This window comes from Magallana gigas, chromosome 9 (assembly GCF_963853765.1).
Source record: "Magallana gigas chromosome 9, xbMagGiga1.1, whole genome shotgun sequence".
Lineage (NCBI taxonomy): Eukaryota > Metazoa > Mollusca > Bivalvia > Ostreida > Ostreidae > Magallana > Magallana gigas.
In genome coordinates, this window is record NC_088861.1 from 33,982,612 (window position 1) to 34,000,194 (window position 17,583).

The window sequence follows — 17,583 nt, forward strand, 5'->3', positions numbered from 1 at the left end:
GCGGCAGATATACCATTTAAGAACATCACTAGCTATCTAGTTACCACAACGTTTACAAAAGTTGATTATACATACTATTCTTTGTCGACATATCAATTATTTTCGTCCACGATCGTCACTCCGCGGATGGCTAAGTCCAGATGCATATTCCAGCGATCTCACACGTAAACTAGTTTTATTACTAAAAAAAATTTAGAAAAAATTGACCGGAAAACTTTTTCATCAATGCGTTACGCGCATTGGTGAAGTTTTCCAGTCAATTTTTTCTTTGATACGTCGATCAATAGAAAAATTATTATCTTCATTTCTTAAATCATTTAAAATAAAACGTTTACTCTCCCACTAGCTCTTTTTATTCATTTATTTTTGTAAATTTTATTATTTGTGTATTACTAAATGTTTGTTGATTCAAGTAAACTTAAACGAATTTTAAATGCCTGTTAATGCATGTCATAGTTAAGATGCTATGGGGTACCAAATGACGTGTCAATCTGATTTCAGAGATAAAATTAAAATACTTTTGCATTCGCCAGATATGTTTTCTTGATTTAAAAAGAACGTTATTTTAATATATGATTCTAATTATTTTCTGCATTCAAGGATAGTGAATGGACTAATGTGCAATTTAACATTTACTATATCGTGCTGTGTGTGAGAGGTTAGTTTTGTTTTTATGAAGAGGTAGAAAAGTTTTGGGTTTTTTAAACTTTAGTGCAGTTAGATAAATCTGTTGTTATAAAGTGCACGAGGTTTTGTTTTCTGTTAAAATAAAACTGAAAGTGAGATATGTTTAGTTTATGTTTGCGTAGATTAAAAGTTAAACATTGCATGTGCCCGACTTGAAACTTTTTGTGAGAAACTTTTAATATTTGACCATATAAGTGTTTTTTTTAATACTCTGCATACATTCATTTTATTCTGAAAATTTGATGCTTGTTAATATTCTAGCTTTTTATATGTAATTTCTAGTTGGTACACTAAATTGTAACCGTTTTATTTTTATTTTTAGTTTTCATTTTTTAAAAGAAGATTGAATCAATATTTCGATCAGAAACGAACGAAATACCCTTTTAAATTTTTTCTGTCTTTACAGAACGAAATCTAATCTTTCTTTTTTGACAAAAAAAACAGACACAATACCCTTTAAATGCTTCCCACGCTCTAGCAGACAGTCTTAAATATTTCATTCATAAACTAGGAGTGTCGGATGAAATTGTAAACTAAGCATTTGACAAACAATGTGTACGTGATCTGAACCAGCACGTACTGAACACGAATCACGTTTACTATTTCTCTTTCTGCAGCTTTCAAGTGCAGTCTTCTTCATATCAAAATTTATCTCGTTATACCCTTACCAAGAAGGACATACAACTTTTGATTTCCTACAGTTGCTTTTTTTCACTGTTTATTTATTATTTTTATTTATTATTTCTCTTTTTAACGTATGTAAAAACTGTTTTTCGTACAGGAATAATCAATGTAAAAAAAATGCATTTTTCTTAACTTCTTATTAAAACAAAAGGCAAGTAATCGATTGATACTGTTGTAGCAGTATACTACCTGTTTAATGTTTCCTTGTCTAATTTAAGATAAATTAATATTGAAAGGTCTTCAACACCCCGTGGCATTTACTTTTTTATAACTGTACGTTACATCATGGCAATTTCAACTCTCTGTGAAAACTCTCTTATCTCACCAAGAATTTGAGTTTATATTTGTAGCGCATTGGGTTTAGTTTCGGTTTACTAATCTGCAGGTCCTAAACTCGAATATTGCAAGACCTTTGATTTATTATGAAAAGCAATAAATTTCAAAAGTTGATTTATTCATAAAATAAACATTATTTCACCCATTTCAAATGTTAAATACATGCTTGAATTTCATAACTTTAGGAACATAGAATTGAGTTTGCATTTCAAATTTTAAAAGAGTGTGGGTGACCTGTAAACAGTTTTGGGATATATTTTTTTCAGATGTAAGGTCAGTCTATTAGTAAACTATATGCTAAATTGAAAGGAAATTTGCCTTAATGTTAATCGAATTTATCTCTGTACCATCAGTGAATATTTACATGTATATCCTTAGGTGATATGAATATTCTTTCAATCATTTGCATTTATACAAGCTTACATGCAAGGTAGATGTATGCATGTTTGGTCTCTATTCAGTGTTCTTTCATCATGAACATCGATACATGTAGTATTTATTTGGGTTTCACTTATTCGTAGAGATGTATCGTTCTTAATTCAACGGCAACAAATCAAACATGATCTTTAACAACAAATAGATTTGCGTTCTCGAAAAAAAATTCGTAAATGTTCTTGTTATCCTACAGCTCCGCATAGGAATGAAATATTGTGATTGGGTAATACATGTACCCATAAGCGAAACTGAAAATCGCTTAAGGAAACTTGTCTTTGAGTGTTATGACACTGAAGACACTTGTGATAAAAAAGATTGTTTAATATTGTTTGAAGAAATTTTCTACGTGGTAAAAAAATCCTGATCTCCTGGGGTATGCTGTCAAAATGAGATAAAGAATGTAAATATTACGCCATACTCAGACACAGGACCAATCCCCGAAATTTAGTCAAAAAGGGTTACTGAGGCATTTATTGTTTGAATATTTCTGATTTAATTTTCTAAAAGTTCTACCAATTATTCACTTTGTTCATTTAATTAACCAAATGTCAGAAGAAAATCATCTGATACATGCACATAATATTCTTTGGTGTACTTTGTTGTTGTTTAAAAATAAAATCAACAGTTATAGTATAGGTCTTATGCAATACATGTAGAGCTCATGCTATCAGTAGTATAAAAGTTACTACATACTCTAAATTTACTAATCTAAGAGACTTTAATAATTTCAAATATGAAGGTTCCTATAATAGTTTAAAAGTCATTAGTCAAAAAGTATCATGCAAATATGTTATGTTTCCTTTCAAACCCAATTTCATCATTTCCAACCATACATGGACTACAATATATCGCATCACAAATCGTATTTTGGGTCGTTGCATTTATATTCGCTGCTTATAACTGTTTCCTTTGTAAAGGTTCCACCATTCATATGACATGTGTACATGTAGTGATGAAAAAAAAAACTAACAATGATTTCGGAGAGTAATATGTTCCTCCTCTTAAATGTACCCCAAACAATATGTTTGTAAAAATGTCACAAAAACAGAGCTCGATAAAAGATGCACAATTGGATTGTCATATTAGCGTTCAGTCATTACAAACTAAAGTGCTAACACCAACATTATAGATTTAATGTATTCCTTTCATTTCAAACAAAGAAGAGGAATTAGTTTTGCTTTCGCCCCTTGGGTAACGGTTTCGACTTAAAAATAAAGTTTAACTGTTCATATGATATTCCCTAACAAATATTTGTATGGGCTTAAATAGTTAGGTGACCATTACGGTTTTTGTTTCTCTTGTTATGGTTTGACATGAAAGACCTATCATCAGAGACATAAATAATCTTATATAAACATTTATAGGAGTCGCTCGACATACATAAAATAGTACCAAGATAACAATGTAGGCGGTATTTGTTTGACAATTGACAAAATAAACACCGCATTTTATTATGTTACATGTATTTAATCTGAGACTGATTAAATGTTTTCCAAGAAACGTGATAGCTTTGTTAATATATGACAATTTATCTGCTCATGGATATTGCTGGCTTGTCTCATAATTAGTATTTTGGCCTAAATACACACTTTTTTCAGTGCAGAAAAACCATTTAAAAATGACACAAGTTTAATTTCTTTTTTTCAGAAAAAAAGTCCAGCGCAAAAAACAAATGTAGCATTCAATTGTTTAAAAAATTTGATATTTATTAGTCAGTTACGTCATATACTAGTTTAAGATAATATTTCTCCTGCTATATCAGTTAAAAATTATCAAATTAACTAAAACATATGTTCAGTGTCTTTATTGTGTATTGTGGATATAAACAACGAATGAGTTACAAACATTTTTATTCTACCCAAGCTATAAGTATGTTTTAAATAACATGATATAGCTACATGAAGTGGGATTTAAACGGAAATTTCTTGAATCAACAACATTTTTTTTCTTCAAATGATATGAGAAATATGCCACTACAGATAGTTTTTTTTTATTAAACGAACAAAAAAGTGGGTTTTTTTTACTTTTTTAAATGAAAGATATTTTTTTTGTTTACTCAAGCCTTATTCATCAACTGTTGAACCATTTATACATGTGCCACTAGTATGACACACTTCTAGTGATGTGAAGCCAACATATTTTCTATGAATAAATTGAAAATGCTTTTGTGTCAAGATAAGCAGTTTTTACAAATCATTAGATATGTATTTTTGATATATCAATAGACTTTTATTCTGACTTATCATACCAAAATATTAGAAGGTAACATTTTTTAAAGATAGATTTTTTTAAAGTACATTCAATATTTATTCAAATTCATTTTTAAAAGAATTCGAAATTCACAAACACCGTATACAGGAATATAACAATATTATACATTATTTGGCTGAAATTTATTTTATATGGTGCTGACATTAAAAAGAATTTGTCCAGCGTTTTCGCACTTCGATAAAGAGGAATTAAAAGGAGGTAAAACATTCCATGCAGCAAGTACAACTAAAAATGTTTTAAAAGAAAAAATAGAATATAACATTTGTATGTGCACAAAATATAATAACGATTTCAGAAAAAAGTAGATTTTTGATAAAGAAATAAAAGGTAAAAGTTCAACAGGATAAACTTATATTAACATGTGATCAAATCATTAAAGACAGGGGAGCTATTCAGAAGATTTCATCACCTACTAACATTATATATTAAAGATAAACAATAACTAGTGAAATAGTTTGTCGACAATGAATTTTGTCAAAATTAAACTATATTTGGCAATGAAAGTGTCAATACCACAACATTACAGACGTCGTGTAACATAAAAATATTTAAATCACGGATATTTCACGTGCTTTACCTTATAAACAATATTAAAATTAATTTTCAATTGCATCTTATTTTTACGATGATAACGCCAATAACATTGTTCTTCTGGTGGTCGATAAACTTTCGATTAAACAAAGGTATCAGCATAGCTATTCAAATATAGCTTTAAAAAACGATTGAACATCTGTTAAGAGATCGAAATTTGATTTTACTTACAAATGAAATGACCTGATTTGAAGACGTTGATTTCCTCTGTTCAATATATAATATATATGTGTATTCGATTGATCTGAATATCAAACCATTCATAGGAAGAAAAGTTTCCACTTAGCTTATACTGTACGAATTGTAGTACATTATAACATTGAATTGATCTACTTGCAATTGAAAGCTTTTAGTTGTTAAATGCACGTTTTGCATCATATTTTTGCTTGTATATATGACAAAAAGTATTGTTTTTGTTTTCATGATTAAGGACGTGTTTGTTGAAAATATCAACAGATACGTTTCATCAAGTATACAGCATTCATTACTAATGCAGTGTTTATATTTAATTATTAAAATGTATCTATTAAATATTTTTATTATTTTATTTTAAAAACATATCATTATCGTTTTGTTATACCTGCATCCATAACAATAAACATACTCTAAACAAGTAATGTAATGTATTTATTGATTAATTTCACATCAAATGCAAATGGTGGTTGGTAAACATGTAGGCGTTTTGAATGTAATCTATTTGAACTACTTTATGCAGGATGACTAAGTTTCAACGTAAGAGGGGAAACACATTATTGATATATTGGTCAAGGACAAATATTGGTTTTAAAATAATAAACGTTTTAAAATAATAAACGTTTGAATTGAAATGCTCGTTGTCGTCATTTCGAGAATCAGGTTCAAGATCTTCTTAACATTATATCATCCATAACTCTCTGTTCATCTGGAAATGAAATTAACTGTTAATTAAATGGGATATGTTTGATATTAACACGTAATAATTTTAGGTTCTGTTCTAAAATTGTTTTTCATATTTTTATATTAAATTCTATGTAGATAATTTGAAGGACGAAGTTATGATTATTTTTTTTTCCTAAACAAAGTTGTGTCCAACTATTTGTTGCTGTTGCTTTAGTTTTTTTTTTTTTTTTGTTTTTTGTTTTTGTTATTATTTTTATTATTATTATTTTTTTTTATTTGTAAACTATATAATGTTGATGACTTCATTTCCCGATAATCAATGATATGATAGATAAAACTGTTACATTTTCTCAATTGAATGACGAAAATCAATTTTCTAGCTTTAATGAATATAACAAATAGCTGCCATTTAGGAACAATATAGATATCAATCATGATGAATACATATTTTACAGTGTATTCGATGCTACATAGTATAGAAAATAAATCAGTTTGATATAACATTTAAACTTGCATTGCATGTCTTAAGATTCATTAAGTTCACGAAACGTGTCTTGTATAAAGGTATGAGTTCGCTTGTCCAATAAAACAGTTTTTACTTCAAGGCCTTCTTCCACACTTTCGATAACAATTTCTACAAGAGAAACAAAATATGAATAAAATTATCTAATATTAAACAGTATTAATGATCAATTGTCTCTAATGAAAACTCGTATTTTTGTTCTCCTAAAATGGAACATGATTAAAAAATGTACACGTACCTGATGGTTGAGCATTTAAATCTTCATTTTGTAAAACTGTTTCTTCAAAGAAAACACAAATGATAATGTCAATTAAGAATGTGAAAGTATATTTTTCTGTATTGAGTGCGTAACGAGGTGTAGACATATATATAGCTAAATGAAATACTTACTTTTGAAACAAGCGAACAATTTCCCTGTCAATGATCGCTGTTTAACTGTGAAGACAACTGCTATAGCAGCTAGACCGACGACTACACATATAACGATTATTATGCTAAGAAAAGAAAAAAATGTGAGGTGTAAATTGTTAATGTGAATCAAACTTGTTTTATATAATTTAGACTTTGTAAGTATATCAGATATAACAATGTGCATGTAATGATTTATTTAACTTACATATGACTGGATGTTTTTGGGGTATCAGTATCTTGATATAAGCGAGCTGATTCTTCATTAGGAGTTAATGATGAAGATAGGTATATCATTCCTTGTGTTGTTGATTCCTTGTCTTTCGATTCGGTCGTAAGTTGTGTTGTTTGTGATGTCTTTACATTTTTGACGTACTCATAACACTCTTGATCTGTAAAAAGAAACTCCTAGAATCTTTTTGTGTGTGTTTCACGTCTTTTATTTGAATCATTAATATTATTAATAATTTTGTATAAATATTATAACAATATTCGTTATAATCATTGATATACTGACTTCCATTATTTAATCATAAAGTTTAAAATTCAAACCTACATTTGTAGCTTTCATTTGAAAAGTAAGAAGGACATTCTTCGCAATTAACATTTCCGTTGCGTTGAATTCTTCCTCCTCCGTAGTTATATTCTGCGCAAACATTTCCTGAATAAAACAGTTATTGATTGAAATAAATATTTTAAACAAAACTGCAGAAAATTTGTTGTTCATAAACAAATGTTGAAACTGATAAATTTATATGAATACATTTGATGATATTGACTAGCATTCGTACCAACGATCATCACAGGTGGAGCACAAACTTCTATTGTTTCATTTCCCCATGCATTAATGACACAGTGGTATACGAATGAAGAACATGAGTGTGACATTTTTTCACAGCCTTTGATTTTAGCTGCTTTGTTCCATTCATTGTTATTTTGAGGACATGATTTTACTATTTTCGCTGTTTCAGCCGAATCATCGCATTCAGGAGAATCCCCCAAAATCTGTAAATGATGAATTATTATTTTATGTCTGCAAAAATATTTTAATCCCATTTTTAAAATTAAGTACATTGTTTGCAATGAAAATTAACGTTATTTTGTTTTGCAATTTCAAAGTTTTGAAGTCTTTATTTACCTTGGAAAATGAAATGTATGTTGAACAAACGAAAACCAACGTATAAAAATCCATGATTCAATGGTTTTTTTGTGTAGGATAAAATGTTCTGCAAGAAAGCCAGACGTCCAAAACTATTGTATCACAGATGTTGAAATATGGAGTAATAGAGCCGCATCAACAACTTATCTCTTCACTGTCTTGAATTGAAATGAGTAATGCATCTACTGCTAGCAAATTATACGCAGCGCAGATATGCATTTACAATGTAAACCAAAAGTAGAGATAAAATTTAAAGGTAATTTTCATATGTTGGTAGTAAAAGGGTATTTTATATTGGGTCAACAAAGACATTATACAATCATGTAACACAAGAACAGAACATGATATCTTAATTCTGCTAATCGGTAAGGCGTCCTCATAGAAAAAGAAATTAAAAAAAAATGATGCGTAAGGTACATGTAGTACAACAAATACATACATGTATATATTTTCGAGCAAATATATCGATGTTTATACGATATGCCGTGAATATTTCACTGGGAAAAACAACATACTCATGACGGTATTCCAAGAAGGTATTTTGTTTATTGGTGAACGAATTTTCCTTTTTATTTATTAGCTAACAATATGATAACAAGTTGCAAATGTACGAAAATAAAAGTGTTAGTTTAACTGGTATGAAAATCTTAATTATGTTAATGGAACTGAGTTTGTGGTTCATACACGTGCTTTCCTCTAATACAGTTACTGTAAATTGAAATGGATTGCTTAGTATGAGTAATGTCTGCAATAAATGCTGATGCATAATCATATCAAACCACAAACATTAAGCATGTCTTAATATTTACGAGTCCTGATAGACGCAGTGTACATGTACGACCTTTAATTATAATTATTATAACTATTCTACCATCAGTCTCAAAACCCATATACATGTAACTTGGTAAAGCTGCTTGGTCTGACTTTATATCAAATTTTGTGCACGCGTTTAAACGATGGTTATGAATACGTGATCTCCTTTACTTACTCGGATTATTTAATCCCCAAAACTGGCACTTCTTTACATTTGCCAAAGCGTCAAAAAATGAAATGATTGTATTTGTTTTTTAAAAAAAAAAACTATGTATGAACTAATCACATGAACGTTGCATTTTCTCATTATCATGGTTTGAGGCGAGTCTCCCACCACGCGAAGAAAAAAAAAACTCACATATAATTCTGACATTGAGAAAATGCAACGAACATGCAATTATTTATGCATAAAAGCATTTGATATCGGAGGTAGATTATATTTTAGTTGAAAGATCTGATATTATCCAGTAAATTTGCTTTAAGATCCTGTAGTATAAATTTGAAGACCGATGAGGTAAACAAGCCTCATCGGTGGGAAGCTGCTGTAACAATGTAGTTATTGATTCATGATTATGCTTTTAAGATAGAACTGCTCCTATCTACGACACCTAACTACGTTTACAAATGCAGATATTTGGATTCTTGACAATGATTTTTAGAGATTAAATTCCTTTATTGAAGATTGAAGTTCTTAGAGCCAATATGCGTAAATTACTTTTCTCCACATATTAAAAGGTATAAATTTCGCGGAATTACTTGTATGGCAAATAGATTGATACTTTTACACATAATTCGTTGTAGATATACCTTACTTCACATACAATATGATGAACGAAATCCATGAGCATTAAGCCTACAAGAAATCCAAGGATTCCACAAAAATTTAATCCTAAAATTTTACGTTTAACCCCATATAATGTAAAGTCGATATAACTGAATGCACGAACACTGATTAAACTATAATAATATGATTTAGATTATCTAAGCTCACCTCAAAACAATGCAAAACATTTGCATTAATAAAACAACATAAAAGCATATGTTGATAATACGATAAAAAGTATGACGATGTTTAAGTTATAACTCAATAAGTGTAGGCCTCTCTGCCATACTTTTGTTACTATAAAGGCCTTGACTCACTGCATGCAAAATACCTGTTGATGATGTTAAAGATTATGAAGTCTTTGCTATATACATCTGTTGAGCAATGATTATAGATAATTGTGTATTTTTTTAGTTTGGTAATTGGAGATGTAAAGTTAATATTTGCATAGTTTTAAATGAAATATTGCAGGTGGCAAACTGAAACTCCTTGCTAGAAAATCAAATCTATATTATGCAAGTGCAGTTAAAATCATACTGAAATTTGCTTCCTAATGATGATGGAGTACTTGTTCATTTTTAAGTTTTATCATAAGCAGTCCAAAGTAAAAAAAAAATTACTCGAACGAGGTTTTATTAGTTCATAAATTAAACAACAAGATATCAATCAAATACGACTAGCAGACAGTCTTAAATATTTCGTTAATAAAACAGAAGTGCAAGATGGCCTTGACTCAATGGCAAATCTAAGCGTTTGACATACATCAAATTCGCCAACCTGTCCATCACATGTTGAAAATAAAGAGTTTAGGTATATTTTTTTTCTAATCTCAATTTGTTTCAAATGTTAGACCCTTGACATGGAAAAATAAAACTTTTAACAGTGGTTTTCAGAATAAAGAATGTTATTTTTATTTTTTATTTCAACAACACATGCGTGTAAAAAAGAAACACAAAAATAAAGAATTTTAAGAAACAGAATTTTTATTTTAGCGTATCACTGGTATATTTTGCTATTTTACGTTTCGTTTTCAATCACAAAAATACCTCCGCCCCACCAAAAAAAAAAATACAAATGAAATGCCTGTTTTTAAATGGTAAACTTCTATAGTGACAGCAATTACATGTAAGCGGATTCAAACTTTTAGAAATATCAAGTTCACTAAAAGTATTTGCATAAGAGTTACTGTGTCATACCGGCACCCCTTATTTTAAAATTAGAGTTGTCGTTCTATCTGCTCAATAAGACAATTTGGCTTAACATTTTGTTTGTGTAGCTCACAAAGATAAACATTGCAGGTGGCCAACTGAAACTCCCTGCTGGAAACTTTATTGTGCATGCACTTTTTATAATATAAGCGCAGTGAAAATACTCTGGGCACTTTTTTAAATCTGAAGAATAAGAATTTCTTTACCTCATGCCTTATTATTATACAGCATGACATAGTTTCAGCATGTGCTTAAGATAGCCAGTTTTATAAATAGTGACACGTTTACAGTAATTTCCCATGAGTCAACTACTTGTGAACAATATGATCAGGGTCACACGCATTGTCTACACAGATCATGGATCATATCAAATAAGATATGTTTATCTATAAGTTCCACTTCTAAACCCCTTTTATTATGTTTTATCACGTTAAAAATTCCCTTGATTTAACGCAAAAAGAACATTTTGTATGCCTAAAATATTTTGCGTTCTTGACAGAAAAAAATAAATGTGGAGCAGAGATTGCAATATAAGAAAAAGCAGAGTTTTCACTACAGTTTCCAGACATAATTTTTTTCTAGACATCGAACATGATTCCTGATTGGCAAAACGTTTGTTTGTGGTTATGAATGATTAATAACATTTTTTTTGTATCACAGTTGCATTAAATCCTTGCAATATACATAAAATAATTGATAGTATGTCTCATTGAGATGTTTCTATAAGAAAGGGCTGTTTACTTAGTGTTTGTGTCCTTGGCAAGTTCAGAATTCTGAAACTGATTTCACTTAATAAAAAACGAAAAACTCTCTTTTTGTATATATTCATATGAATGCAGTTGAATACTATATGAGAGCAGCTAAATACTATATGAAAGCAGTTGAATACTAAATGAGTGCTGTTGAATACTATATGAGTGTAGCTGAATACTATGCGCACATTCATTTCATTCTGAAGACGCCAGTAAGTAACCTTAGGCGCTGTTTATTACAATTATGTCATTAGCTGAACTTCTTCATTTGTAAATAAAAAAAAAAAACAAGGACAAATCAGATCCCCTTTATCTTGATTTCCACGCTTTGAAAGACAGCTCTAAATATTTCATTCATAAACCAGGAGTGCCAGATGACCTTGATTCAATGCCAAGCAGTATCAACACACATTTAAAGGTGTAGAGGTTTGTTCTAATAAGAGATAAGGTGCAGTTTTCTTATATTTTATATATCAAACCATCACCGAGTGAGACGTAAAGCATTATGTTGTTATCCTAAGCCTTTTTCAGAGTATTAATATGGTATTTCTTCAAACACATTTTTAATTTGATCGGTTTTGAAATTGAATATTTACAAAAATCAATATCATATTCAATCTCATTTTTGAGGGTGCAGGTGGCTTAACTCGATTTTCTGACTGTGTAAACATTGATTGAAGACTGAGATTTAGTGCAAAGTTATACAGGAAATGATGCAATTTTCAAGATAGTGACACATTTCATAAACGTTTTTCAATTAATAGAGTCTTACATCTTCTCAAAATCCATTCACTGACTGTTATCAATACGTCAAGCGAACGTTACAAGGCTTGGTATAGCATGCATATTATAAATTATTGAGATTTTAAAAATATGAATCAAATTCACAGATATCATGATCTACCACCTATGCACGATTTCAAGTGGGAAAGAGGCTAGCTAATAGGTTATTATAAAATTTAAGCTGGTTTCTTTTTTTAATTGGATCTTGGGACTAATGTTCAGATTTATTTATGAAACATGACTGCACATATGTTATTCTATAACACGTTTGGTTCTCAGGTAACCGGTGATTAATACACCTTTCAAAATCGAAAATAACAGGGTTTTTTTTTTAAATTCCCGTTCATTATCTGTATATTTTAATACCAAAGATACTTAAAATATAATTATTTGTAAAACTGTCCTTGTTTTTGTAATTACGTCAAAAACTTCTGTCCTAGATATATTCTCTATGCATACACGTATTTTATGCATACTCAAAATGATTGAATTAAAATTTTCAAGGTTTTCATAAATAAATGATCAAGCCGCTTGATATACATGCAATAATAACAATATAACGATGATAATAGAGTGGCCGGCATTAGATTGAAATGAGACGAAATAAGAAAACACCTTTGTGATGTTATTTTTTCCGAAATTTTCCACAATAAATAAAACGAAAATAAAAAACAACATGAATAGTTCAGGCTTGTTTCATAAAAGTCGTTTATAGAATTGTGTAGGGTTTTTTTAATCATTCAAAAATATCATATTTAGAGCAGAATAGTGTTCAAAAATTTAAGGACAAAAAACACAGTGATCAATTATTAGAAAGATTAAATTTTATGAGTCAGCCACTGTATTGATTAGTATATATTCCGTTATGTCGGTCAAACATTATCGAAAACACTTTAACATTTGTCCACTGTACCTGTGTTAGATATATTTGTTATATAAACTACTAAGGAATGTAAAACATTTTGATTCAACGCCAATTACTAGTACATCATGACATAACCTCATCAAGTGGGACTTGACCAGGGATTTCTTAAGTCAACAAAATGCATCTCGTTCTTTTAAGGCAATGAAGCATATGCTGATGTAACAGTTTTATTTAGGTAAAAAAAAAAACAATTTTGATTTAAAATTGTTTGGCTTGAATTTATTACATATGAGAGATATTTGCTTTCTTGAACTTGTTTCAGCCACTGTTTTGCCAAAAAAGGATGTGTATATTATACGCTGAGTGATGTACAGCCAATATACATGTGTTTTCTTTTGATATATTAAAAATGTCCTTCGTGGCAAGTGAATTCATGATGGTTTTGCAAATCATATTTTTTTACGTGTATCCATAGGATATACAGGTTTTAATTTATCAAATAAGATTTCATTGTTCATGAAATACCAAAAAATGCAAATAAATATCCCATTTTTAAAATTTAGTTTTTAAACTAAGTACGTTCTATATTAACCATGACCATGTGAAAACCCTTTTATAAAAAATCATACTTACGGACAGACGGACGGACGGACGAACAAACTTAAACATTCGGTTAAAATGAGCAAAAAACTTCCTTCGGTAGTTTTTTTCTTAAAAACGAGTTACCTAAACTTCAAACATTAAAAAATGTGTTTAGAGCTAGACATTCTGATCAAGTTTTTGCTATATAGATCAGAAGTGCAATATATAAGGATTTTAAAATTGTTTCTTTTTTGTGTCAATGGTGTGGGATATCGATTTATTGTTTGCATAGTTTAAGAAGTTAAACATTGCAAGCGGCCAACTGAAAGTCCATGCTGGAATATCTTATGTTCATAATTCAAGTGTAGTTAAAAAAAGTATGCTCAGATTTTTTTTCCTTATGAAGATGCATCATTTGTTTTTCTTTAAACTTATCAGTAATCCAAAGAAGTTGACATATTTGAACGAGGATTTAATAAATCATGAGTTAAGTCATCGGATGTCGAGCAAAGAAGAATAAAAAAACCTTTAAATGTTCCCATTACACAAAGAGAACTACCAAGGACGAACAACAGACAATTATCTTTTTCCTATGCTCTAGCATAGTTCGTTAATAAAACAGGAATGTCCGATGGCCATGACTCAATGTCAAATTTAAGCATTTAAATCGCCGTGCTGTCCAGCACACTCTGAAAATAAAGAATTTTGTTACAGTATTCGGATCGCAATTTATTTGTTTTTGCTGATGTTTTCAGAATATAAATATATTTTTTTTTATTATTTCAACAACACATGAATCTTAAAAATGCTAAAAATACGTAAAATAAATTTAGAAAAATATTTTCAATCGTGGCATATCAATTGTATACTTTCTTATTTAACATTTTGATTCTATCACAAAAAATACCCAATAAATATAAACGTAATGGTCCCATTACTTTTGTCTTTCAATTAGGACGTTTTTAAAAGTTGAGCTTTTATGATGATTTATAAATCTGAGGATGCATTACTTCTTTACAATATGAGTATGTATTATAGAAAAATGACAGTTTTCCCTCTTTTTATAGGTAAACGATTTCAAAATAGGAGTTGAGGGATCATTCACCGGAACAGGATATAAACCGATAAAGGCTTATTGATAAGAATTCTATGACGTTACAAATTTTCAGACATATTTAATTTGTTTGGTTTCAAACTTAAAAATAAAAATGATTTAAGTTTGTACTCTGAATTTGCTGACATTAAATAAAACTTAAATTCAATATCATTAAATGAGGTAATGAGGTAGTTTTCCAAAGGTTTTTTGTAGTAGAAACATTTAAAGAAATTTTTTTCCTGTCATTAGAGTAATGCATATGTTTTGAATATCCGGTGATACATTTCATTGACAAAACAATTCAGAAATGGGGATTATATTCATATCTAAGAGAAATCGATGGTGTTTGCCAAAATTAACTGTAACATGAAGTCATTATAAAATATTTGGCACCTGCGGTTCAATAATCACAAAACACGCGCTTGTCAAGATTTATTAAAGCCCTGTAGATAGATATCACATCATAAAAATAACTAAATTGATTTCAAGACATCACTTTTTCATCATAAGGTTTATGTAAAAGCTCCATTTACGATACAATCATTGTCTTGTGTTTTTTTTTTTTTTTGCAAACGTGTTCAAACATGTGCTTAATATGTATTCTTTATATTATATTCAAACCAAAGACGTTTCAAGTCTATAGTAAATGACTTTATGAGTTAATAGATGATTAAACGTACCCTAAGGTATTCATGTAATAATTGCTTAAAAAACTCACAAAAATGATTCAAACAATGACATATTGATGAATGTTGAATAAGACATTTGCAATCGTGTAAACCGTAAATAAATGAACACCGCAGCTTTCTATCTTTTTTTTATTCGGCGTAACTACATATGTTTCGTCGTTAGCAGGTTTTCGTTGTTAAGTAAAAAGTACGTAAACATTACCGACTGGTCTCATATTTAGTATGTTTAATTTATAATACAATTGGACGTTTAACCGATTTAACAGATAAATCACAACATAATAATATTCTAAACATAAAGGTTATCAAAGAGTTCGAAAAAATGTCATACACAACTGTATCAAAAGATCATGATAGATAAAATAACTGTGAATTCGATGAGAGGTCTGCAAAGGTGAATGGCCAACGTAGAGTCACATTTTAAGTGACTAAATGAGAGATCTACAACTTGTGATACCAGTATTTGTCAAGAAACATTTTATACTTCAAATCAATTTTTGATATCTTTCAATTCATTAAACTACAAACACATAAAATGTTTCACTTTGATGATTTTGAACAAAAAATCAGACGTTTACAATGTTTAACATTTTGTCTTTTAATGTCACGTTTCCTTTTTAGCTCACCTGAGCCAGAGGCTCAAGTGAGCTTTTCTGATCACAATTTGTCCGTTGTTTGTCGTCGTTGTTGTCGTCGTCGTTGTTGTAAACTTTTCACACGTTCATCTTCTTCTCAGGAACCACTGGTCAGATTTCAACCAAATTTGGCACAAAGCACCACTTGGTGAAGAGAATTCAAGTTTGTTGAAATGAAGTGCCACGCCCTCTTAAAAGGGGACATAATTGAGAATTATTGAAAATTTGTTGGTATTTTTCAAAAATCTTCTTCTCAAAGACTATCAGTCCTAAAAAGCTTAAACTTTGGTGGAGGCATCATCAAGTAGTGTAGATTCAGGTTTGTTCAAATCATGGTCCCCGGGAGTAGGGTGGGGCCACAAGAGGGGGAACATGTTTTATATAGGAATATATAGAGAAAATCTTTAAAAAGCTACTTCTCAAAAACTATTAGGTCAGTAAAGCTCATATTTGAGTGGAAGCATCCTCAGATAATGTAGATTCAAGTTTGTTCAAATCATGGTCCCTGGGGGTAGGGTTGGGCCACAATTGGGGGATCAAGTTTTACATAGGAATATATAGAGAAAATATTTAAAAATTTTCTTCTCAAAAACTATCAGGCCAGAAAAGCTCAAATTAAAATGGAAGCACCCTCAGGAAATGTAGATTCAAATTTGTTCAAATCATGGTCCCAAGGGGTAGGGTGGGGCCACAATTAGGGGATCAAGTTATACATAGGAATATATAGAGAAAATCTTTAAAAATCTTCTTCTCAAAAACTATTAAGCCAGGAAAGCTCAACTTTGAGTGGAATCATCCTCAGGTAGTGTAGATTCAAGTTTGTTCAAATCATGGTCCCCGGGGGTAGGGTGGGGCCACACTTTGGGGATCAAGTTTTACATAGGAATTTATAGAAAAAATCATTAAAAATCTTCTTCTCAAAAACTATTAGGCCAGAAAAACTCAAATTAAAATGGAAGCACCCTCAGGAAATGTAGATTCAAATTTGTTCAAATCATTGTCCCCAGGGGTAGGGTGGGGCCACAATTAGGGGATCAAGTTATACATAGGAATATATAGAGAAAATCTTTAAAAATCTTCTTCTCAAAAACTATTTGGCCAGGAAAGCTCAAATTTAAGTGAAAGCATCCTCAGATAATGTAGATTCAAGTTTGTTCAAATCATGGTCCCCGGGGGTAGGGCGGGGCCACAATTGTGGGATAAATTTTTATATATGAATATATAGAGAAAATCTTTAATCAAAATTCTTTTAAAAACTATTTGGCCAAGAAAGCTCAAATTGGCGTGTAACCATCCTCAGATAATGTAGATTCATGGTCCCTGGGGGTAGGGTTGGGCCCCAATTTGGGGATAATTTTTTATAT

General features: G+C 30.0%; 1 protein-coding gene across 2 annotated transcripts; it reads right to left on the bottom strand.

The window, feature by feature from the left end:
* Positions 1-6,191: 6,191 nt before the first annotated feature.
* LOC117680354 (uncharacterized) lies at positions 6,192-8,160 on the bottom strand. 2 transcript variants are annotated; one of them, XM_034478088.2, is made up of 7 exons: positions 7,953-8,159; positions 7,606-7,819; positions 7,371-7,475; positions 7,023-7,206; positions 6,797-6,900; positions 6,645-6,686; positions 6,194-6,517 (listed from the first exon to the last, which is right to left on the bottom strand). In XM_034478088.2, the coding sequence occupies exons 1-7, from the start codon at positions 8,004-8,006 to the stop codon at positions 6,408-6,410; spliced, it is 813 nt and encodes a 270-aa protein (XP_034333979.2). In that variant the 5' UTR covers positions 8,007-8,159; the 3' UTR covers positions 6,194-6,407. The 2 variants fall into 2 exon arrangements, with proteins under 2 accessions (XP_065927347.1, XP_034333979.2); XM_066071275.1 differs by lacking the exon at positions 6,645-6,686 and having other exon boundaries at positions 6,192-6,517; positions 7,953-8,160.
* Between the last annotated feature and the right edge of the window lie 9,423 nt (positions 8,161-17,583).